Below are 24,895 nucleotides of genomic sequence, written 5' to 3' on the forward strand. Positions count from 1 at the left end.
GACAATTCTGTGACCACATTTTAAATTGACAATACCTGCTAGCAAAAGTGTCAGAAACAACGTGCAGGAGACTGCAGGGATTTGTAGTTTTGTATGATGTCTACTTTGATGCCAATCAGCGTTTTTTGAATCGGAGAGTAAATAGAGACAGATATATATTGATAAAAGTCACCTTGTCCACAGTTATCAAAATAGGGTAAACCTATATGAAAACACAGCCCTAGTTTCTAAAATCACCCATGGGAAAAATGAATGGTGAAAAAAAACAGTTGGGAACCATTTCCCTGTTTGATCGCAAGGTTTTATGGGTAATTATGACACCTCTACTGTGGGGCTCTATTGACATAAGGGGGTTGATTTGGGATTCAAAGTGTCATCTTACCAGTCTTGCCGTTGAAAACACAGAGCTCAGTGTTGTTGAGACCAAAGAGACTGGAGCAGACCTGTCTCAGCTTGACCATGTCCAGACAGATATCTCCTTTAGGGTTCTCCAGGAGAACCACACCCTCTGACAGAGACGGAACAAAAATAGCATTTATTAATGTTTAAACCGTAAAAGCATGAACAGGGAACAGGGCTGTTATATTTGGTACCCTTCCCCAGATCTGTGCCTCGACACAATCCTGTCTCGGAGCTCTACGGACAATTCCTTCGACCTCATGGCTTGGTTTTTGCTCTGACATGCACTGTGAACTGTGGGACCTTATATAGACAGGTGTGTGCCTTTCCAAATCATGTCCAATCAATTGAATTTACCACAGGTGGACTCCAATCAAGTTGTATAAACATCTCAAGGATGATCAATGGAAACAGGATGCACCTGAGCACAATTCCAAGTCTCATAGCAAAAGGGTCTGAATACTTATGTAAATAAGTTCCGTTTTAAAATTTGAATACATTTGCAAAAAAATTCTAAAAACCTGTTTTTGCTTTGTCATTATGGGATATTGTGTAGTAGATTGTGATGTTTTCATTTGGATTTAATTGAGATTTTAAGAATAAGGCTGTAACAAAAATGTGGAAAATGTCAAGTGGTTTGAATATTTACCTCTGTTGACAAATCCAGTGCTTTTTATCACATTTCTATTGAGTTCACCTTCTAAGCCACCAGGGTAGTGGGTTCGATTCCCGGGACCACCCATACGTAGAATGTATGCACACATGACTGTAAGTCGCTTTGGATAAAAGCGTCTGCTAAATGGCATATATTATTATTATTATATTATTATACAACAGATTCTTTTTCAAGCCTCCATGTTTTTATTGTTGTTGCTGTGGTAACTAGTTTGACAAAGTCCACCAATTTCTGAAAGGGATTATAAAAAAAAGGGTTTTTCGAAATGATACTTTTTTTATTTTTTAACCTCTGTTGGTGCTTTTAGGGTGAGAATTCGTCCGCTCTTGAATCGGAATGTCAAGTTACACCCCAAATGTAATGAAATGTAATCGACCCCTTGCTATACACCTGCATTGCTTGCTGTTTGGGGGTTTTAGGCTGGGTTTCTGTACAGCACTTTGAGATATCAGCTGATGTACGAAGGGCTAAATAAATAAATACATTTGATTTGATATACTGTGTTCCATTACACACCGATACGGACAATTTAGATAAACAAAGCCAGAATTGAGGTCCAATCCAATTGCGCCCTGGGGTGCATCAATAGTGGGACCACGACCAAAAGTCATGTAAAGCTCGGTCAATCTAATGATAAGTCTAAATATACCTTGTTCCTCGTTGTTGAGTTTGAGTTGGAGGTTGATGTAGGCACAGGCTGGTCCAGTCAGAGGAGCTCGAGGGGCGGCTGCTCCCTTCACTATGGTCAGGTCCAGGTCCGAACCCTTCAACTATAGTACCACCACAGACACAGGCACGCAACCACAGGCAACCACAGACGCAGACACAGACGCAACCACAGACGCACCACAGACGCACCACAGGCACCACCACAGACACAGCCACAGGCACCACCACAGACACAGCCACAGACACAGCCACAGACACAGCCACAGACACAGCCACAGCCACAGACACAACCACAGATACCACCACAGACACAACCACAGACACAACCACAGGCACCACCACAGACACCACCACAGACACAACCACAGACACCACCACAGACACCACCACAGACACAACCACAGACACAACCACAGATACAACCACAGATACAACCACAGACACCACCACAGACACCACCACAGACAACCACAGACACAACCAACAACCACAGATACAACCACAGACACAACCAACAACCACAGATACAACCACAGACACCACAACAGACAAAACCACAGGCACCACCACAGACACCACCAACAACCACAGATACCACCACAGATACCACCACAGAGGGAGAAACATGAAAACCATTCATATTTAGGAACAGGAGTTTTTAATTATATTAATATATATATATATGTTTGTTTGCTTTAACCCAACGCACACGGAGGAATTGAAAGCACTTTACGTTCTGTCTAACAATGTGGTGTTTAATGTCAACCCAACAGACCTGTGTTTTCTCCTGCACGATGACGCCGGAGTCCTTGGGGACGGGGTAGGTCTTGAGTGGTGCCTTGGTGGTTGCAAGGATGAAGTCTGTGTGGGCCTGGATCACACTGTCCAGGTAATCTCCTGCCGGCTCACAGCTGTAGTACACTGTGATCTCATCAGACGGCACCAGGTGACCCTGTAGACAGGTAAACACACACACAGAATAAGATCAAACAGAGCCTAGGACCCTGACCACACTGTCCAGGTAATCTCCTGCCGGCTCATATAGGTCGGAGCCAATTCCATTTCAATTCAGGAAGTACATTGACATTGCAATTATCTTCAGAGATTTTCAAATGGGGGAAAATGTTGAATTTGGTTTACTTTCTGAATTGAAATGGAATGGAGCTCAACCCTGGTATACTGTGATCTCATCTGAGGGCACCAGGTGACCCAATAAGGGTAAGGAAAGGGAATCTATAGGATTACTGAATCACCTTGTCGTTCAGGTAAAAATGAATATACTGCTCTCTAATCTCATCAGACGGAACTAAGTGACCTTCATAAACAGTATATATTATTGATACATTTATTTAAGATGCTCTTTGAAGAGGGTTTCAGGTGTTTTTTTTAAAAGATGGGCAGAGACTCTGCTGTCCTAGCTTCAGGGGGAAGATGGACAGGGACTCTGCTGTCCTAGCTTCAGGGGGAAGATGGGCAGAGACTCTGCTGTCCTAGCTTCAGGGGGAAGATGGACAGGGACTCTGCTGTCCTAGCTTCAGGGGGAAGATGGACAGGGACTCTGCTGTCCTAGCTTCAGGGGGAAGATGGACAGGGACTCTGCTGTCCTAGCTTCAGGGGAAGATGGACAGGGACTCTGCTGTCCTAGCTTCAGGGGAAGATGGACAGGGACTCTGCTGTCCTAGCTTCAGGGGGAAGTTGGACAGGGACTCTGCTGTCCTAGCTTCAGGGGGAAGATGGACAGGGACTCTGCTGTCCTAGCTTCAGGGGAAGATGGACAGGGACTCTGCTGTCCTAGCTTCAGGGGGAAGTTGGACAGGGACTCTGCTGTCCTAGCTTCAGGGGAAGATGGACAGGGACTCTGCTGTCCTAGCTTCAGGGGAAGTTGGACAGGGACTCTGCTGTCCTAGCTTCAGGGGAAGATGGACAGGGACTCTGCTGTCCTAGCTTCAGGGGAAGATGGACAGGGACTCTGCTGTCCTAGCTTCAGGGGAAGTTGGACAGGGACTCTGCTGTCCTAGCATCAGGGGAAGATGGACAGGGACTCTGCTGCCCTAGCTTCAGGGGAAGATGGACAGGGACTCTGCTGTCCTAGCATCAGGGGGAAGATGGGCAGGGACTCTGATGTCCTAGCATCAGGGGGAAGATGGACAGGACTCTGCTGTCCTAGCATCAGTGGGAAGATGGACAGGGACTCTGCTGTCCTAGCATCAGGGGAAGATGGGGACTCTGCTGTCCTAGCATCAGAGAAGATGGACAGGGACTCTGCTGTCCTAGCATCAGGGAAGATGGACTGACTCTGCTTCCTAGTGGTGGGAAGTTGGACAGGGACTCTGCTGTCCTAGCATCAGGAACTTTGCCACCATTGGGGGTGCCAGGACAGAGAAGAGCTTGGATTGGGCTGAGCAGGAACTGCCCTTCCATAGTGGTGGGAGGACCAAGAGAAGAGCTTGGATTGGGCTGAGCAGGAACTGCCCTACCAGGGTGGTGGGAGGACCAAGAGACCAGAGGAGGCAGAACAGAGTGCTCGAGTTGGGGTATAGGGTTTGAGCATAGCCTGAATGTAGGGAGGGTATTTTGTGGTATTTTATTATGATCCCCCATTAAGCAGTTGCAAAAGCAGCAGCTACTCTTCCTGGGGTTCCACACAGAACACAGAACACACAATGACATAATACAGAACATCAATAGACAAGAACAGCTCAAGGACAGAACTACATACATTTTTATTTAAAGGCACACGTAGTCCACATATCAATACATACACATAAACTATATAGGTCCAACAGGGGAGAGGCGTTGTGAGATGTTGCTTTATCGGATAAAAAAAACAACAGGTTTACTGTTTATTTGAGCGATATGAGAAAATACTTCCATGCAATAAGGGCTCTATATAATACTGTATTTGGGGACTGGCACTGCCAGAAGAGGACTGGCCACCCCACATAGCCTGGTTCCTCTCTAGGTTTCTTCCTAGGTTTTGGCCTTTCTAGGGAGTTTTTCCGAGCCACCGTGCTTCTACACCTGCATTGCTTGCTTTTTGGGGGTTTTATTAGGCTGGGTTTCTGTACAGCACTTTGAGATATCAGCTGATGTACGAAGGGCAATATAAATACATTTGATTTGATTTGTAAAGAACCCTGGTGGCATGTCTGGTGGGATAAGTGTGTGTGTGTCAGAGTTGGTGTGTAAGTTGACTATGTAAACAATTTGGGATTTTTGACACATTAATGTTTCTTATATAAAGAAGAAGTGATGTAGTCAGTCTCTCCTCAACTCTTAGCCAAGGGAGACTGTCAGGCATAGTATTTATATATGAGCCCTCTGATTACAATGAAAAGCAAAACGTGGCTCTCTGTTCTGGACCAGCTGCAGCTTAACTAGGTCTTTCTTAGCAGCACTCGACCACATGTAGCATTCTGGATAAGTTGCAGCAGGAAGGCCATCCCGAGCTCCGAGATTGGTGTCAGAGACACACTCATGAGTCCATGAGAACCAAGGCTACCGGCTCAACGAAAGCCGTTTCGATCTACGGTGTCCACAAATCCATGTATAAGCGAATATGTCCGTCGGGAACCGATACCAGAACCACGCAGGGGACTTTAAACATGGAAGAGAGCACATTGATCTCTCCTTAATCTACAGAGGCCCAATTACAGGCCTTTACAGGCTGGCTTCAAGGGTAGAAAATACACACAGAGATTCAGTAACTGACATCAGAGAGGAAGGACGTTATAGCCTTTTGGGGTATTTTCAGGCAGTGAACCGTGGAAGCTAGAGTAGCAACGTCGATAAGGAGAAAAATTATTTGTGTTACAATGTGTGTGTGTGTGTGTTGCCAAATCCGAACCCTGAGACTATGACCTCTCCTTCCCTCCCGGTCCTCCCTCGGCCCTCCCCCCGTCCTCTTAACCCACTGAGACCCTTAGTTACTGCTACTCAATTAATTCCCTGGGGTGGAAAATTCCTAAAGATTTCAGTTTTAAATAACAGTAGAATTTACCCTGGCTGAGAGCCAAGGCAACACACAGACACACACACACACACACACACACACACACACACACACACACACACACAAGTTCAGCTCAGTCGAATCCAGGGACCGATGGAAAAATGTTTGTTTATTAAGAAAACAAGTCTAAGATAATCCCGCTTTACTTTCCCCATTTCAAAGTCAGTGTTTCTGAAACAGACCTCTGTAGTCGGGGATGAAGCTTACATTAAAGCCTGAATATTATGGCACGGGAGAAGCTGGTTCTCAACGCTGCTAGAATTCAGGAGTGGAAATATTTCAACATGAGAGGAGAGAGAAAGAGAGAGAGGGGGAAAGGGAGAGAGAGAAGCCTGGGGAAACCAGGGAGGAAGAGACACCTGGGAATACCAGGGGAGGGGGAGACACCTGGGAATACCAGGGGAGGGGGAGACACCTGGGAATACCAGGGGAGGGAGAGACACCTGGGAATACCAGGGGAGGGAGAGACACCTGGGAATACCAGGGGAGGGAGAGACACCTGGGAATACCAGGGGAGGGAGAGACACCTGGGAATACCAGGGGAGGGAGAGACACCTGGGAATACCAGGGGAGGGGGAGACACCTGGGAATACCAGGGGAGGGAGAGACAGCTGGGAATACCAGGGGGGGAGACACCTGGGAATACCAGGGGGGGGAGACACCTGGGAATACCAGGGGAGGGGAGACACCTGGGAATACCAGGGGAGGGAGACACCTGGGAATACCAGGGGAGGGAGACACCTGGGAATACCAGGGGAGGGAGAGACACCTGGGAATACCAGGGGAGGGAGACACCTGGGAATACCAGGGGAGGGGAGAGACACCTGGGAATACCAGGGGAGGGAGACACCTGGGAATACCAGGGGAGGGGAGAGACACCTGGGAATACCAGGGGAGGGGAGAGACACCTGGGAACACCAGGGGAGGGGGAGACACCTGGGAATACCAGGGGGGGGAGACACCTGGGAATACCAGGGGAGGGGAGACACCTGGGAATACCAGGGGGGGGAGACACATGGGAATACCAGGGGAGGGGGAGACACATGGGAATACCAGGGGAGGGGAGACACCTGGGAATACCAGGGGGAGGGAGAGACACCTGGGAATACCAGGGAGGTGCCAGGGAGGGAGAGACACCTGGGAATACCAGGGGGGGGAGACACCTGGGAATACCAGGGAGGGGAGACACCTGGGAATACCAGGGAGGGGGAGACACCTGGGAATACCAGGGGGGGGAGACACCTGGGAATACCAGGGGGGGGAGACACCTGGGAATACCAGGAGGGAGAGACACCTGGAAATACCAGGGGAGGGAGACACCTGGGAATACCAGGGGAGGGAGAGACACCTGGGAATACCAGGGGAGGGAGAGACACCTGGGAATACTAGGGGAGGGAGAGACACCTGGGAATACCAGGGGAGGGAGAGACACCTGGGAATACCAGGGGAGGGGGAGACACCTGGGAATACCAGGGGAGGGAGAGACAGCTGGGAATACCAGGGGAGGGAGAGACACCTGGGAATACCAGGGAGGGAGAGACACCTGGGAATACCAGGGAGGGAGAGACACCTGGGAATACCAGGGAGGTGCCAGGGAGGGAGAGACACCTGGGAATACCAGGGAGGTGCCAGGGAGGGAGAGACACCTGGGAATACCAGGGAGGTGCCAGGGAGGGAGAGCCACCTGGGAGGTTCCAAGTCCCCATGTGGCAGGAAGTACTCATGTTGAACACGTTTAAAAAGTATCACAGCGTGTTTTACCTTTTTGCGTAGTTTCTGGATGCGGTTGATGACCTCACGAGCCACACCCTCATCCAGCATGGACTGGTCTGGAGTGACGTCTAACAGCACCAGCACCTGAAGAATGATACCAACACACACATATATATTGCTATATATACACACACATTATATATATATATATATATATATATATATATATATATATATATATATACACACACACAGTGGGGCAAAAAAAGTATTTAGTCAGCCACCAATTGTGCAAGTTCTCCCACTTAAAAAGATGGGAGGCCTGTAATTTTCACTTCAACTATGACAGACAAAATTAGAAAATAAAAATCGGTATAATCTCTGTGTTGTATAACAGTCTACCAGAGTGGTGTATAACAGTCTACCAGAGTGGTGTATAACAGAGTGTTGTATAACAGTCTACCAGAGTGGTGTATAACAGTCTACCAGAGTGGTGTATAACAGTCTACCAGAGTGGTGTATAACAGTCTACCAGAGTGGTGTATAACAGTCTACCAGAGTGGTGTATAACAGTCTACCAGAGTGGTGTATAACAGTCTACCAGAGTGGTATATAACAGTCTACCAGAGTGGTGTATAACAGTCTACAAGAGTGGTGTATAACAGAGTGGTGTGTAACAGTCTACCAGAGTGGTGTATAACAGAGTGTTGTATAACAGTCTACCAGAGTGGTGTATAACCGTCTACCAGAGTGGTGTATAACAGTCTACCAGAGTGGTGTATAACAGTCTACCAGAGTGGTGTATAACAGTCTACCAGAGTGGTGTATAACAGTCTACCAGAGTGTTGTATAACAGTCTACCAGAGTGGTGTATAACAGTCTACCAGAGTGGTGTATAACAGAGTGGTGTGTAACAGTCTACCAGAGTGGTGTATAACAGAGTGTTGTATAACAGTCTACCAGAGTGTTGTATAACAGTCTACCAGAGTGGTGTATAACAGTCTACCAGAGTGGTGTATAACAGAGTGTTGTATAACAGTCTACCAGAGTGTTGTATAACAGTCTACCAGAGTGGTGTATAACAGTCTACCAGAGTGGTGTATAACAGTCTACCAGAGTGGTGTATAACAGTCTACCAGAGTGGTGTATAACAGTCTACCAGAGTGGTGTATAACAGTCTACCAGAGTGGTGTATAACAGTCTACCAGAGTGGTGTATAACAGTCTACCAGAGTGTTGTATAACAGTCTACCAGAGTGGTGTATAACAGTCTACCAGAGTGGTGTATAACAGAGTGTTGTATAACAGTCTACCAGAGTGTTGTATAACAGTCTACCAGAGTGTTGTATAACAGTCTACCAGAGTGGTGTATAACAGTCTACCAGAGTGGTGTATAACAGTCTACCAGAGTGTTGTATAACAGTCTACCAGAGTGTTGTATAACAGTCTACCAGAGTGGTGTATAACAGTCTACCAGAGTGGTGTATAACAGTCTACCAGAGTGGTGTATAACAGTCTACCAGAGTGGTGTATAACAGTCTACCAGAGTGGTGTATAACAGAGTGTTGTATAACAGTCTACCAGAGTGTTGTATAACAGAGTGGTGTATAACAGTCTACCAGAGTGGTGTATAACAGAGTGTTGTATAACAGAGTGGTGTATAACAGTCTACCAGAGTGGTGTATAACAGTCTACCAGAGTGTTGTATAACAGTCTACCAGAGTGGTGTATAACAGAGTGGTGTATAACAGAGTGTTGTATAACAGTCTACCAGAGTGTTGTATAACAGTCTACCAGAGTGGTGTATAACAGTCTACCAGAGTGGTGTATAACAGTCTACCAGAGTGGTGTATAACAGAGTGTTGTATAACAGTCTACCAGAGTGGTGTATAACAGAGTGGTGTATAACAGAGTGTTGTATAACAGTCTACCAGAGTGGTGTATAACAGAGTGTTGTATAACAGAGTGGTGTATAACAGTCTACCAGAGTGGTGTATAACAGTCTACCAGAGTGGTGTATAACAGTCTACCAGAGTGGTGTATAACAGTCTACCAGAGTGGTGTATAACAGTCTACCAGAGTGGTGTATAACAGTCTACCAGAGTGGTGTATAACAGTCTACCAGAGTGGTGTATAACAGAGTGTTGTATAACAGTCTACCAGAGTATGGTATAACAGTCTACCAGAGTGTTGTATAACAGTCTACCAGAGTGGTGTATAACAGAGTGTTGTATAACAGAGTGGTGTATAACAGTCTACCAGAGTGGTGTATAACAGAGTGTTGTATAACAGTCTACCAGAGTGTTGTATAACAGTCTACCAGAGTGGTGTATAACAGTCTACCAGAGTGGTGTATAACAGTCTACCAGAGTGGTGTATAACAGTCTACCAGAGTGGTGTATAACAGTCTACCAGAGTGGTGTATAACAGTCTACCAGAGTGGTGTATAACAGTCTACCAGAGTGGTGTATAACAGTCTACCAGAGTGGTGTATAACAGTCTACCAGAGTGGTGTATAACAGTCTACCAGAGTGGTGTATAACAGTCTACCAGAGTGGTGTATAACAGTCTACCAGAGTGGTATATAACAGTCTACCAGAGTGGTGTATAACAGTCTACAAGAGTGGTGTATAACAGAGTGGTGTGTAACAGTATAAATGAGTGGTGTATAACAGTCTACCAGAGTGGTGTATAACAGAGTGTTGTATAACAGTCTACCAGAGTGGTGTATAACAGTCTACCAGAGTGGTGTATAACAGTCTACCAGAGTGTTGTATAACAGTCTACCAGAGTGTTGTATAACAGTCTACCAGAGTGGTGTATAACAGTCTACCAGAGTGGTGTATAACAGTCTACCAGAGTGGTGTATAACAGTCTACCAGAGTGGTGTATAACAGTCTACCAGAGTGGTGTATAACAGTCTACCAGAGTGGTATATAACAGTCTACCAGAGTGGTGTATAACAGTCTACAAGAGTGGTGTATAACAGAGTGGTGTGTAACAGTCTACCAGAGTGGTGTATAACAGTCTACCAGAGTGGTGTATAACAGTCTACCAGAGTGGTGTATAACAGTCTACCAGAGTGGTATATAACAGTCTACCAGAGTGGTGTATAACAGTCTACCAGAGTGGTGTATAACAGTCTACAAGAGTGGTGTATAACAGAGTGGTGTATGGTGTATATAACAGAGTGGTGTATAACAGTATAAATAACAGTCTACCAGAGTGGTGTATAACAGTCTACCAGAGTGGTGTATAACAGAGTGTTGTATAACAGTCTACCAGAGTGGTGTATAACAGTCTACCAGAGTGGTGTATAACAGTCTACCAGAGTGGTGTATAACAGAGTGGTGTATAACAGTCTACCAGAGTGGTGTATAACAGTCTACCAGAGTGGTGTATAACTGTCTACCAGAGTGGTGTATAACAGTCTACCAGAGTGGTGTATAACAGTCTACCAGAGTGGTGTATAACAGTCTACCAGAGTGGTGTATAACAGTCTACCAGAGTGGTGTATAACAGTCTACCAGAGTGGTGTATAACAGTCTACCAGAGTGTTGTATAACAGTCTACCAGAGTGGTGTATAACAGAGTGTTGTATAACAGTCTACCAGAGTGGTGTATAACAGTCTACCAGAGTGGTGTATAACAGTCTACCAGAGTGGTGTATAACAGTCTACCAGAGTGGTGTATAACAGTCTACCAGAGTGGTGTATAACAGTCTACCAGAGTGGTGTATAACAGTCTACCAGAGTGGTGTATAACAGAGTGTTGTATAACAGTCTACCAGAGTGGTGTATAACAGTCTACCAGAGTGGTGTATAACAGAGTGGTGTGTAACAGTATAACTGAGTGTTGTATAACAGTCTACCAGAGTGGTGTATAACTGTCTACCAGAGTGGTGTATAACAGTCTAACAGAGTGTTGTATAACAATCTACCAGAGTGGTGTATAACAGTCTACCAGAGTGGTGTATAACAGTCTACCAGAGTGGTGTATAACAGTCTACCAGAGTGGTGTATAACAGAGTGGTGTGTAACAGTATAACAGAGTGGTGTATAACAGTCTACCAGAGTGGTGTATAACAGAGTGTTGTATAACAGTCTACCAGAGTGGTGTATAACAGTCTACCAGAGTGGTGTATAACAGTCTACCAGAGTGGTGTATAACAGTCTACCAGAGTGGTGTATAACAGTCTACCAGAGTGGTGTATAACAGTCTACCAGAGTGGTGTATAACAGTCTACCAGAGTGGTATATAACAGTCTACCAGAGTGGTGTATAACAGTCTACAAGAGTGGTGTATAACAGAGTGGTGTGTAACAGTATAAATGAGTGGTGTATAACAGTCTACCAGAGTGGTGTATAACAGAGTGTTGTATAACAGTCTACCAGAGTGGTGTATAACAGAGTGTTGTATAACAGTCTACCAGAGTGGTGTATAACAGTCTACCAGAGTGGTGTATAACAGTCTACCAGAGTGTTGTATAACAGTCTACCAGAGTGTTGTATAACAGTCTACCAGAGTGGTGTATAACAGTCTACCAGAGTGGTGTATAACAGTCTACCAGAGTGGTGTATAACAGTCTACCAGAGTGGTGTATAACAGTCTACAAGAGTGGTGTATAACAGAGTGGTGTGTAACAGTCTACCAGAGTGGTGTATAACAGTCTACCAGAGTGGTGTATAACAGTCTACCAGAGTGGTGTATAACAGTCTACCAGAGTGGTGTATAACAGTCTACCAGAGTGGTATATAACAGTCTACCAGAGTGGTATATAACAGTCTACCAGAGTGGTGTATAACAGACTGGTGTGTAACAGTATAAATGAGTGGTGTATAACAGTCTACCAGAGTGGTGTATAACAGAGTGTTGTATAACAGTCTACCAGAGTGGTGTATAACAGTCTACCAGAGTGGTGTATAACAGTCTACCAGAGTGGTGTATAACAGTCTACCAGAGTGGTGTATAACAGTCTACCAGAGTGGTGTATAACAGTCTACCAGAGTGGTGTATAACAGAGTGGTGTATAACAGTCTACCAGAGTGGTGTATAACAGAGTGGTGTGTAACAGTATAACTGAGTGGTGTATAACAGTCTACCAGAGTGGTGTATAACAGAGTGTTGTATAACAGTCTACCAGAGTGGTGTATAACAGTCTACCAGAGTGGTGTATAACAGTCTACCAGAGTGGTGTATAACAGTCTACCAGAGTGGTGTATAACAGTCTACCAGAGTGGTGTATAACAGTCTACCAGAGTGGTGTATAACAGTCTACCAGAGTGGTGTATAACAGTCTACCAGAGTGGTGTATAACAGTATAACAGAGTGGTGTATAACAGTATAACAGAGTGGTGTATAACAGTATAACAGAGTGGTGTATAACAGTATAACAGAGTGGTGTATAACAGTATAACAGAGTGGTGTATAACAGTATAACAGAGTGGTGTATAACAGTATAACAGAGTGGTGTATAACAGTATAACAGAGTGGTGTATAACAGTATAACAGAGTGGTGTATAACAGTATAACAGAGTGGTGTATAACAGTATAACAGAGTGGTGTATAACAGTATAACAGAGTGGTGTGTAACAGAGTGGTGTATAACAGTTTAACAGAGTGGTGTGTAACAGTATAACTGTAATATGAATTACTATATAAATTAACAGCATCAGAATGTATTTTACTGGAGCAGACAGTTAGACAGACAGCATCTCAGAGCCCTCTACAGCAGACAGACAGCATCTCAGAGCCCTCTACAGCAGACAGACAGCATCTCAGAGCCCTCTACAGCAGACAGACAGACAGCATCTCAGAGCCCTCTACGGCAGACAGACAGCATCTCAGAGCCCTCTACGGCAGACAGACAGCATCTCAGAGCCCTCTACGGCAGACAGACAGCATCTCAGAGCCCTCTACAGCAGACAGACAGACAGACAGCATCTCAGAGCCCTCTACAGCAGACAGACAGCATCTCAGAGCCCTCTACAGCGGACACAGACAGCATCTCAGAGCCCTCTACAGCAGACAGACAGCATCTCACAGCCCTCTACAGCAGACAGACAGACAGACAGACAGCATCTCAGAGCCCTCTACAGCAGACAGACAGACAGACAGCATCTCAGAGCCCTCTACAGCAGACAGACAGCATCTCACAGCCCTCTACAGCAGACAGACAGACAGACAGCATCTCACAGCCCTCTACAGCAGACAGACAGACAGACAGACAGACAGACAGCATCTCAGAGCCCTCTACAGCAGACAGCAGACAGCATCTCACAGCCCTCTACAGCAGACAGACAGACAGACAGACAGCATCTCGGAGCCCTCTACAGCAGACAGACAGCATCTCACAGCCCTCTACAGCAGACAGACAGCATCTCACAGCCCTCTACAGCAGACAGACAGCATCTCAGAGCCCTCTACAGCAGACAGACAGACAGACAGACAGACAGCATCTCAGAGCCCTCTACAGCAGACAGCAGACAGACAGACAGACAGCATCTCAGAGCACTCTACAGCAGACAGGCAGACAGCATCTCAGAGCCCTCTACAGCAGACAGACAGACAGACAGACAGAGACAGCATCTCAGAGCCGTCTACAGCAGACAGACAGACAGACAGACAGACAGACAGACAGACAGACAGAGACAGCATCTCAGAGCCCTCTACAGCAGACAGACAGACAGAGACAGCATCTCAGAGCCCTCTACAGCAGACAGACAGACAGCAGCTGTGCTATATGGTTGGGGGAACACTGATTAGAGAGATGTGCCTCTGGGGGAGTTGAGACACGCTGACTGGTGGCTGCTGGCTGCTACTAAGGCATGAAATGACTAAATACAAGCACATTAACACCCGTCTACATGAGACACGGTGCATAGAGACAGAAGGAACAGGAAGATATATGACTGTACTCTAAGCACTGAGAGTTCCTAGGAATACACCAGTGACATATATATATATATATATATATTGTAATACAGTCGTTATTTTATCATGTCACGTTTGAATGCTCAAATCGACGATTTGTTTTAAAACATTTGCAAGCGTTTGATATTGTTTCGTTTATTCCAGCCGTCCCAAATGAGCACATCCTCCCGAATGTCTCTCTCTCCCCTCCCGCCAGCCTCCACTGCATGGTACACACCTGTGAGTCAGAATGGGCCTCGTACTGCGTCGCTGACCCAGACGTCTGGTTGAAGCTGTGTGTGTGTGTGTGTGTGTGTGTGTGTGTGTGTGTGTGTGTACCTGTGAGTCAGAATGGGCCTCGTACTGCGTCGCTGACCCTGAGGTCTGGTTGAAGCTGTGTGTGTGTGTGTGTGTGTGTGTGTGTGTGTGTGTGTGTGTGTGTGTGTGTACCTGTGAGTCAGAATGGGCCTCGTACTGCGTCGCTGACCCTGAGGTCTGGTTGAAGCTGTACATCAACCTCAGGTCTTCCTCATGAAGCTCCTGACCGTCCACCACGATGGAGCCTGGAGGGAAACGCAGTCAATCAATCAGTCAGTAAATCAGTCAATCAGTCAGTAAATCAGTCAATCAGTCAGTAAATCAGTCAATCAGTCAGTAAATCAATCAATCAGTTAATCAATCAGTTAATCAATCAATCAATCAATCAATCAGTAAATCAGTCAGTCAATCAATCAGTCAGTCAATCAATCAATCAATCAGTCAGTAAATCAATCAATCAGTAAATCAATCAGTCAATCAATCAATCAATCAGTAAATCAATCAGTCAGTCAATCAATCAATCAGTTAATCAATCAGTCAGTAAATCAATCAATCAGTTAATCAATCAATCAGTCAGTTAATCAATCAATCAGTCAGTCAATCAATCAATCAGTCAATCAATCAATCAGTAAATCAATCAATCAGTCAATCAATCAGTCAGTTAATCAATCAATCAGTCAGTAAATCAATCAATCAGTCAGTTAATCAATCAATCAGTAAATCAATCAATCAGTCAGTAAATCAATCAATCAGTAAATCAATCAGTCAGTCAATCAATCAATCAGTTAATCAATCAGTCAGTTAATCAATCAATCAGTCAGTCAATCAATCAATCAGTCAGTAAATCAATCAATCAGTCAATCAATCAGTCAGTTAATCAATCAATCAATCAATCAATCAGTCAGTTAATCAATCAATCAGTAAATCAATCAATCAGTTAATCAATCAATCAATCAGTTAATCAATCAATCAGTCAATCAATCAATCAGTCAGTCAATCAATCAATCAATCAGTTAATCAATCAATCAGTCAGTTAATCAATCAGTCAGTTAATCAATCAATCAATCAGTCAGTCAATCAATCAGTCAATCAATCAGTCAGTTAATCAATCAGTCAGTTAATCAATCAATCAATCAATCAATCGGTCAGTAAATCAATCAATCAGTTAATCAATCAATCAGTTAATCAATCAGTTAATCAATCAATCAATCAATCAATCAGTCAGTCAGTTAATCAAATGTATCAATCAGGAACCAATCAGTGTCAGTTAACAATCACAGTTAATCAACAGTTAACAATCAATCACACACAACAATCACAGTAAACATCAACACATCAACACAGTTAATCAATCATCACAGTTAATCATCACAGTTAATCAATCACAGTCATCAGTCAATCAGTCAGTCAGTTAACAACACACACACAGTCAGTTAACACACACACTGTGTGGACACACACACACACACACACACACACACACACACACACACACACACACACACACTTCCCAGAAATCCCAGTTGGAAGAGTCCTGGAATCAGCTGGGAATGAGCAGAAAATCCATGAATCTTCCAACCAGTATTTCTGGAAAACCTGGGAAAGTTACCGGGAATTTACAACCTCAGACTCAGGAGACCCAGGAGGTTGTTCTGACCATGTTGAGACCAGGGAAAACTCTGGTTCTGACCATGTTGAGACCAGGGAAAACTCTGGTTTCTAGTTACAGACTATTACAAGACGAACACAACACACACACTAATCACAGATATACATGCTTAGATTCATTTTGTTGTTTTTAAGTCTTAGGGTGTTCAGTGTGTGTGTGTGTGTGTGTGTGTGTGTGTGTGTGTGTGTGTGTGTGTGTGTGTGTGTGTGTGTGTGTGTGTGTGTGTGTAGGGTTCAGTGTGTGTGTGTGTGTGTGCAGGGTTCAGTGTGTGTGTGTGCATGTAGGGTTCAGTGTGTGTGTGTGTGCGTGTAGGGTTCCGTGTGTGTGTGTGTGTGTAGGGTTCAGTGTGTGTGTGTGTGTGTGTGTGTGTAGGGTTCAGTGTGTGTGTGTGTAGGGTTCAGTGTGTGTGTAGGGTTCAGTGTGTGTGTAGGGTTCAGTGTGTGCGTGTGTAGGATTTAGTGTGTGTGTGTGTGTGTAGGGTTCAGTGTGTGTGTGTGTGTGTGTGTGTGTGGGTTCAGTGTGTGTGTGTGTGTAGGGTTCAGTGTGTGTGTAGGGTTCAGTGTGTGCGTGTGTAGGATTTAGTGTGTGTGTGTGTGTAGGGTTCAGTGTGTGTGCATGTAGGGTTCAGTGTGTGTGTGTGTGTGTGTGTGTGTGTGTGTGTGTGTAGGGTTCAGTGTGTGTGCATGTAGGGTTCAGTGTGTGTGTGTGTGTAGGGTTCAGTGTGTGTGTGTGTGTGTGTGTAGGGTTCAGTGTGTGTGTGTGTAGGGTTCAGTGTGTGTGTAGGGTTCAGTGTGTGTGTGTGTGTGTGTGTGTGTGTGTGTGTGTGTGTGTGTAGGGTTCAGTGTGTGTGTGTGTGTAGGGTGTAGGGTTCAGTGTGTGTGTGTGTGTGTGTAGGGTTCAGTATGTGTGTGTGTGTGCGTGTAGGGTTCAGTGTGTGTGTAGGGTTCAGTGTGTGTGTGTAGGGTTCAGTGTGTGTGTGTGTGTGTGTGTAGGGTTCAGTGTGTGTGTGTAGGGTTCAGTGTGTGTGTAGGGTTCAGTGTGTGCGTGTGTAGGATTTAGTGTGTGTGCATGTAGGGTTCAGGGTGTGTGTGTGTGTGTGTGTGTGTGTGTGTGTGTGTGTGTAGGGTTCAGTGTGTGTGTGTGTGTGTAGGGTTCAGTGTGTGTGTGTGTGTGTGTGTGTGTGTGTGTAGGGTTCAGTGTATGTGTGTGTGTAGGGTTCAGTATGTGTGTGTGTGTGCGTGTAGGGTTCAGTGTGTGTGTGTGTAGGGTTCAGTGTGTGTGTGTGTGTGTGTGTGTGTGTGTGTGTGTGTGTGTGTGTAGGGTTCAGTGTATGTGTGTGTGTGTGTGGTGTAGGGTTCAGTGTGTGTGTGTGTGTGTAGGGTTCAGTATGTGTGTGTGTGTAGGGTGTAGGGTTCAGTGTGTGTGTGTGTGTAGGGTTCAGTATGTGTGTGTGTGTGCGTGTAGGGTTCAGTGTGTGTGTAGGGTTCAGTGTGTTTGTGAGTGTGTGGTTCAGTGTATGTGTGTGTGTGTGTGTGTGTGTGTGTGTGTGTGTGTGTGTAGGGTTCAGTGTGTGTGTAGGGTTCAGTGTGTGTGTGTGTAGGGTTCAGTGTGTGTGTGTATGTAGGGTTCAGTGTGTGTGTGTGTGTGTGTGTGTGTGTGTGTGTAGGGTTCAGTGTGTGTGTGTATGTAGGGTTCAGTGTATGTGTGTGTGTGTAGGGTGTAGGGTTCAGTGTGTGTGTGTGTGTGTAGGGTTCAGTATGTGTGTGTGTGTGCGTGTAGGGTTCAGTGTGTGTGTGTGTGTGTGTGGTTCAGTGTATGTGTGTAGGGTTCAGTGTGTGTGTGTGTGTGTGTGTGTGTGTGTGTGTGTCAGTGTGTGTGTGGGTTCAGTGTAGGGTTGTGGGTGTGTGTGTGTGTGTGTGTAGGGTTCAGTGTGTGTGTGTGTAGGGTTCAGTGTGTGTGTAGGGTTCAGTGTGTGTGTAGGGTTCAGTGTGTGTGTGTGTGTGTGTGTAGGGTTCAGTGTGTGTGTGTAGGGTTCAGTGTGTGTGTGTGTAGGGTTCAGTGTGTGTGTGTGTAGGGTTCAGTGTGTAGGGTTCAGTGTGTGTGTGTGTAGGGTTCAGTGTGTGTGTGTAGGGTTCAGGGTTCAGTGTGTGTGTGTGTGTAGGGTTCAGTGTGTGTGTGTGTAGGGTTCAGTATGTGTGTGTGTAGGGTTCAGTGTGTGTGTGTAGGGTTCAGTGTGTGTGTGTGTAGGTTTCAGTGTGTGTGTGTAGGGTTCAGTGTGTGTGTAGGGTTCAGTGTGTGTGTGTGTAGGGTTCAGTATGTGTGTGTGTAGGGTTCAGTGTGTGTGTGTGGGTAGGGTTCAGTGTGTGTGTGTGTAGGGTTCAGTGTGTGTGTAGGGTTCAGTGTGTGTGTAGGGTTCAGTGTGTGTAGGGTTCAGTGTGTGTGTAGGGTTCAGTGTGTGTGTGTGTAGGGTTCAGTGTGTGTGTGTGTGTAGGGTTCAGTGTGTGTGTGTGTAGGGTTCAGTGTGTGTGTGTGTAGGGTTCAGTGTGTGTGTGTAGGGTTCAGTGTGTGTGTGTAGGGTTCAGTGTGTGTGTGTGTAGGGTTCAGTGTGTGTGTGTGTAGGGTTCAGTGTGTGTGTGTGTAGGGTTCAGTGTGTGTGTGTGTAGGGTTCAGTGTGTGTGTGTGTGTAGGGTTCAGTGTGTGTGTGTGTAGGGTTCAGTGTGTGTGTGTGTAGGGTTCAGTGTGTGTGTGTAGGGTTCAGTATGTGTGTGTGTAGGGTTCAGTGTGTGTGTGTGTAGGGTTCAGTGTGTGTGTGTGTAGGGTTCAGTGTGTGTGTGTGTGTGTGTGTGTAGGGTTCAGTGTGTGTGTGTAGGGTTCAGTGTGTGTGTAGGGTTCAGTGTGTGTGTAGGGTTCAGTGTGTGTGTAGGGTCCAGTGTGTGTGTGTGTGTGTGTGTGTAGGGTTCAGTGTGTGTGTGTGTAGGGTTCAGTGTGTGTGTGTGTAGGGTTCAGTGTGTGTGTGTGTAGGTTTCAGTGTGTGTGTGTGTGTAGGTTCAGTGTGTGTGTGTGTAGGGTTCAGTGTGTGTGTAGGGTTCAGTGTGTGTGTGTGTAGGGTTCAGTGTGTGTGTGTGTGTGTGTGTGTAGGGTTCAATGTGTGTGTGTGTGTGTGTGTGTGTGTGTGTAGGGTTCAATGTGTGTGTGTGTGTGTAGGGTTCAGTGTGTGTGTAAAGGGATTACTATCCCAAGTGGACCACGGTTATTAACACCTCCCACCATGCAACAGGAGAACCTCTATATAGTACTCTGGTCAGTACTAAAAAAAGGTGTTTTACTGGGCTGCAATCAGAGGACCGTCCAACCTTCTACGCAGGTACAGAAAAAAGGTTTTTGACCTCAAGAGTGCTGTGGGATTTAGGAGGGGTGAGATGTGTTCCAATCAGAGGTACATTTAACCCGGACAGTTCCCCTGCCCCCGTTCCCACTCCTCAGTCCCCTCCGTTCCACTGCCCCCGTCAGTTCCCCCTGAGTTCCTTCCCTGTCCCTGTTCCCCCTGCCCCCGCTCCCCTGCCCCGTTCCCCCCCTCTCCCCTCCCCCTCCCCTCCCCCTGTGGTGGTTCCCCGCAGTCCCCCTCCCTTTGTCCGTCCCCTGCGGACATTCCCTCCCCCCTGCCCCCCAAACAGAAAGCACAACATACTAGTTTCCCCCCCCTCATTTTTTTGTTCCCCCGTTCCCCCCGTTCCCCTGCCCCTCCCGCGTCCCCCTCCCCCCGTTCCCCTGCCCCCGTTTCCCCCTGTCCCCTTGCCCCCCGCAGTCTTCCCCTTCATCCCTCCTCCCGTCATCCCCCAGTTAATCCCCTGCCCCCGTTCCCCTCTCCCTCTTCCCCTCCCCAAAGTCGTCCCCCTCCCCCCGTTCCCTGCCCCCGTTCCCCCTCTCCCTCTTCCCCTCCCCCTCCCACGTCCCCCTGCCCCCCTCCCCTCCCTTCCTACCAGTCTTCTGGAAGGTCTCCAGCTGTTCGCTCTTCAGTTCTTTAATGGACGCCGTAATGGATTTGAAGGCTCCTTTCAGCCTCTTTCCCAGCACCATGTGGTCCGGTTCAGCCCGCAGGCTGATGCCGTACTTGTCTTTGTCCGTGGACAAGGTCAACTGGCGGACATTCAACTCCTGAGAGAAAAGAGAAAGGGGAAGAGAGGAGTTTACTGCCTTGCTCCCCCCCCCCCCCGCAAAAAAAACAGAAAAAGCACAACATACTATTTTGCTTCGTCACCAGATTATTTTTTGTTCTTGGACCTTGGGATTTGAACCGGCGACTCTCTGGTCGTCCTGAACGCTACATGAAGATAACGGTTGTTTCCTCTAACATCGCAGTGTTTTGTGGATCTTAGGTCTAATAAAACGTGCTTCATAAAATGAGAGCAGTCACAGCACATGGTGTGGCATCTCCATCTTCATCTTCATCTCAGACGGAACAACAAAGTCATCAACCACCGGTCTGTTCAGATACACAACGGAGGGAGGTGGTGGTGACTGCTGGTAGCAACAGCCAGGACTAGAATCAGATACACAACGGAGGGAGGTGGTGGTGACTGCTGGTAGCAACAGCCAGGACTAGAATCAGATACACAACGGAGGGAGGTGGTGGTGACTGCTGGTAGCAACAACCAGGACTAGAACACACTTCTGTTCTTTACCGGCAACAATCAACACCGTCAGATCGGTGGAAACACAAAATGCTTCTGTGTGTCTGTGTGTGTGTGTGTGTGTGTGTGTGTGTGTGTGTGTGTGTGTGTGTGTGTGTGTGTGTGTGTGTGTGTGAGAGAATTACATCTCATGCATGCTCGTGCCCTCTAAGATCCAGAAAAGTGAAAGGTAGTGTACCGTGTGTGTGTGTGTGTGTGTGTGTGTGTGTGTGTGTGTGTGTGTGTGTGTGTGTGTGTGTGTGTGTGTGGTGTCCATGTCTCTGACTCAGCCAGGCACCAGGGGATGAGCTGATCCTTTCAGCCCAGCGCCCCACATCACCCTGGTCTCTATTATCAACATCCTGTCTGGCCTGGTGCTGGGGTTGGGGTAGGGTTAGGGATGGGTGTTGAAGGACAACAGGTTGGGGTAGGGTTAGGGCTGGGTGTTGAAGGACAACAGGTTGGGGCTGGGTGTTGAAGGACGACAGGTTGGGGATGGGTGTTGAAGGACGACAGGTTGGGGCTGGGTGTTGAAACGACAGGTTGGGGCTGGGTATTGAAGGACGACAGGTTGGGGCTGGGTGTTGAAGGACCCACAGGTTGGGGCTGGGTGTTGAAGGACCACAGGTTGGGGCTGGGTGTTGAAGGACGACAGGTTGGGGCTGGGTGTTGAAGGACGACAGGTTGGGGCTGCTGGTGTTGAAGGACGACAGGTTGGGGCTGGGTGTTGAAGGACGACAGGTTAGGGCTGGGTATTGAAGGACGACAGGTTGGGGCTGGGTGTTGAAGGACGACAGGTTGGGGTTAGGGCTGGGTGTTGAAGGACGACAGGTTGGGGCTGGGTGTTGAAGGACGACAGGTTGGGGCTGGGTGTTGAAGGACAACAGGTTGGGGCTGGGTGTTGAAGGTGACAGGTTGGGGCTGGGTGTTGAAGGAACCAGGTTAGGGCTGGGTGTTGAAGGACAACAGGTTGGGGTTAGGGCTGGGTGTTGAAGGACTGACAGGTTGGGGTTAGGGCTGGGTGTTGAAGGACGACAGGTTGGGGTTAGGGCTGGGTGTTGAAGGACGACAGGTTGGGGTTAGGGCTGGGTGTTGAAGGACTGACAGGTTGGGGTTAGGGCTGGGTGTTGAAGGAACCAGGTTGGGGTTAGGGCTGGGTGTTGAAGGACGACAGGTTGGGGTTAGGGCTGGGTGTTGAAGGACGACAGGTTGGGGTTAGGGCTGGGTGTTGAAGGACTGACAGGTTGGGGTTAGGGCTGGGTGTTGAAGGACGACAGGTTGGGGTTAGGGCTGGGTGTTGAGGACACAGGTTGGGGTTAGGGCTGGGTGTTGAAGGTGACAGGTTGGGGTTAGGGCTGGGTGTTGAAGGACAACAGGTTGGGGTTAGGGCTGGGTGTTGAAGGACAACAGGTTGGGGTTAGGGCTGGGTGTTGAAGGACAACAGGTTGGGGTTAGGGCTGGGTGTTGAAGGTGACAGGTTGGGGTTAGGGGCTGGGTGTTGAAGGACAACAGGTTGGGGTTAGGGCTGGGTGTTGAAGGACTACAGGTTGGGGTTAGGGCTGGGTGTTGCAGGACCACAGGTTGGGGTTAGGGCTGGGTGTTGAAGGACGACAGGTTGGGGTTAGGGCTAGGGTGTTGAAGGACACAGGTTGGGGCTGGGTGTTGAAGGACAACCACAGGTTGGGGCTGGGTGTTGAAGGACGACAGGTTGGGGCTGGGTGTTGAAGGACAACAGGTTGGGGCTGGGTGTTGAAGGACGACAGGTTGGGGCTGGGTGTTGAAGGACGACAGGTTGGGGCTGGGTGTTGAAGGACAACAGGTTGGGGCTGGGTGTTGAAGGACGACAGGTTGGGGCTGGGTGTTGAAGGACTGACAGGTTAGGGCTCAGATATTGAAGGACAACAGGTTGGGGCTGGGTGTTGAAGGACAGATACACAGGTTGGGGTTAGGGCTGGGTGTTGAAGGACGACAGGTTGGGGCTGGGTGTTGAAGGACAACAGGTTGGGGCTGGGTGTTGAAGGACGACAGGTTGGGGCTGGGTGTTGAAACACAGGTTAGGGCTGGGTGTTGAAGGACAGTCGACAGGTTGGGGTTAGGGCTGGGTGTTGAAGGACGACAGGTTGGGGTTAGGGCTGGGTGTTGAAGGACGACAGGTTGGGGTTAGGGCTGGGTGTTGAAGGACGACAGGTTGGGGTTAGGGCTGGGTGTTGAAGGACGACAGGTTGGGGTTAGGGCTGGGTGTTGAAGGACGACAGGTTGGGGTTAGGGCTGGGTGTTGAAGGACGACAGGTTGGGGTTAGGGCTGGGTGTTGAAGGACGACAGGTTGGGGTTAGGGCTGGGTGTTGAAGGACCAGACAGGTTGGGGGTTAGGGCTGGGTGTTGAAGGACGATACACAGGTTGGGGTTAGGGCTGGGTGTTGAAGGACGACAGGTTGGGGTTAGGGCTGGGTGTTGAAGGACGACAGGTTGGGGTTAGGGCTGGGTGTTGAAGGACAACAGGTTGGGGTTAGGGCTGGGTGTTGAAGGACAACAGGTTGGGGTTAGGGCTGGGTGTTGAAGGACAACAGGTTGGGGTTAGGGCTGGGTGTTGAAGGACGACAGGTTGGGGTTAGGGGCTGGGTGTTGAAGGACAACAGGTTGGGGTTAGGGCTGGGTGTTGAAGGACTACAGGTTGGGGTTAGGGCTGGGTGTTGCAGGACGACAGGTTGGGGTTAGGGCTGGGTGTTGAAGGACGACAGGTTGGGGTTAGGGCTGGGTGTTGAAGGACTGACAGGTTGGGGTTAGGGCTGGGTGTTGAAGGACGACAGGTTGGGGTTAGGGCTGGGTGTTGAAGGACGACAGGTTGGGGTTAGGGCTGGGTGTTGAAGGACGACAGGTTGGGGGGGCTGGGTGTTGAAGGACGACAGGTTGTTAGGGCTGGGTGTTGAAGGACGACAGGTTGGGGTTTGGGCTGGGTGTTGAAGGACGACAGGTTGGGGTTAGGGCTGGGTGTTGAAGGACGACAGGTTGGGGTTAGGGCTGGGTGTTGAAGGACAACAGGTTGGGGTTAGGGCTGGGTGTTGAAGGACGACAGGTTGGGGTTAGGGCTGGGTGTTGAAGGACGACAGGTTGGGGTTAGGGCTGGGTGTTGAAGGACGACAGGTTGGGGTTAGGGCTGGGTGTTGAAGGACGACAGGTTGGGGTTAGGGCTGGGTGTTGAAGGACGACAGGTTGGGGTTAGGGCTGGGTGTTGAAGGACGACAGGTTGGGGTTTGGGCTGGGTGTTGAAGGACGACAGGTTGGGGTTAGGGCTGGGTGTTGAAGGACGACAGGTTGGGGTTAGGGCTGGGTGTTGAAGGACGACAGGTTGGGGTTAGGGCTGGGTGTTGAAGGACGACAGGTTGGGATTATGGCTGGGTGTTGAAGGACGACAGGTTGGGGTTAGGGCTGGGTGTTGAAGGACGACAGGTTGGGGTTAGGGCTGGGTGTTGAAGGACGACAGGTTGGGGTTAGGGCTGGGTGTTGAAGGACGACAGGTTGGGGTTAGGGCTGGGTGTTGAAGGACGACAGGTTGGGGTTAGGGCTGGGTGTTGAAGGACGACAGGTTGGGGTTAGGGCTGGGTGTTGAAGGACGACAGGTTGGGGTTAGGGCTGGGTGTTGAAGGACTACAGGTTGGGGTTAGGGCTGGGTGTTGAAGGACGACAGGTTGGGGTTAGGGCTGGGTGTTGAAGGACGACAGGTTGGGGTTAGGGCTGGGTGTTGAAGGACGACAGGTTGGGGTTAGGGCTGGGTGTTGAAGGACGACAGGTTGGGGTTAGGGCTGGGTGTTGAAGGACGACAGGTTGGGGTTAGGGCTGGGTGTTGAAGGACGACAGGT

General features: G+C 48.1%; 1 protein-coding gene across 1 annotated transcript in view; it reads right to left on the reverse strand.

Moving 5' to 3' along the window:
* The window catches only part of iars1 (isoleucyl-tRNA synthetase 1), a 133,064-nt gene that overhangs the window by 12,500 nt on the left and 95,669 nt on the right, over positions 1–24,895 (reverse strand). The window contains exons 27-32 of the mRNA XM_052474583.1: positions 20,348–20,522; positions 14,831–14,943; positions 7,518–7,613; positions 2,520–2,696; positions 1,725–1,845; positions 383–508 (exon numbers count right to left, since the gene is read on the reverse strand). Coding sequence (XP_052330543.1) covers positions 383–508; positions 1,725–1,845; positions 2,520–2,696; positions 7,518–7,613; positions 14,831–14,943; positions 20,348–20,522 — 808 coding nt within the window. The remainder of the gene's footprint in view (positions 1–382; positions 509–1,724; positions 1,846–2,519; positions 2,697–7,517; positions 7,614–14,830; positions 14,944–20,347; positions 20,523–24,895) is intronic.

The sequence above is a fragment of the Oncorhynchus keta genome, chromosome 21 (genome assembly GCF_023373465.1).
Source record: "Oncorhynchus keta strain PuntledgeMale-10-30-2019 chromosome 21, Oket_V2, whole genome shotgun sequence".
In the NCBI taxonomy this organism is placed as follows: domain Eukaryota; kingdom Metazoa; phylum Chordata; class Actinopteri; order Salmoniformes; family Salmonidae; genus Oncorhynchus; species Oncorhynchus keta.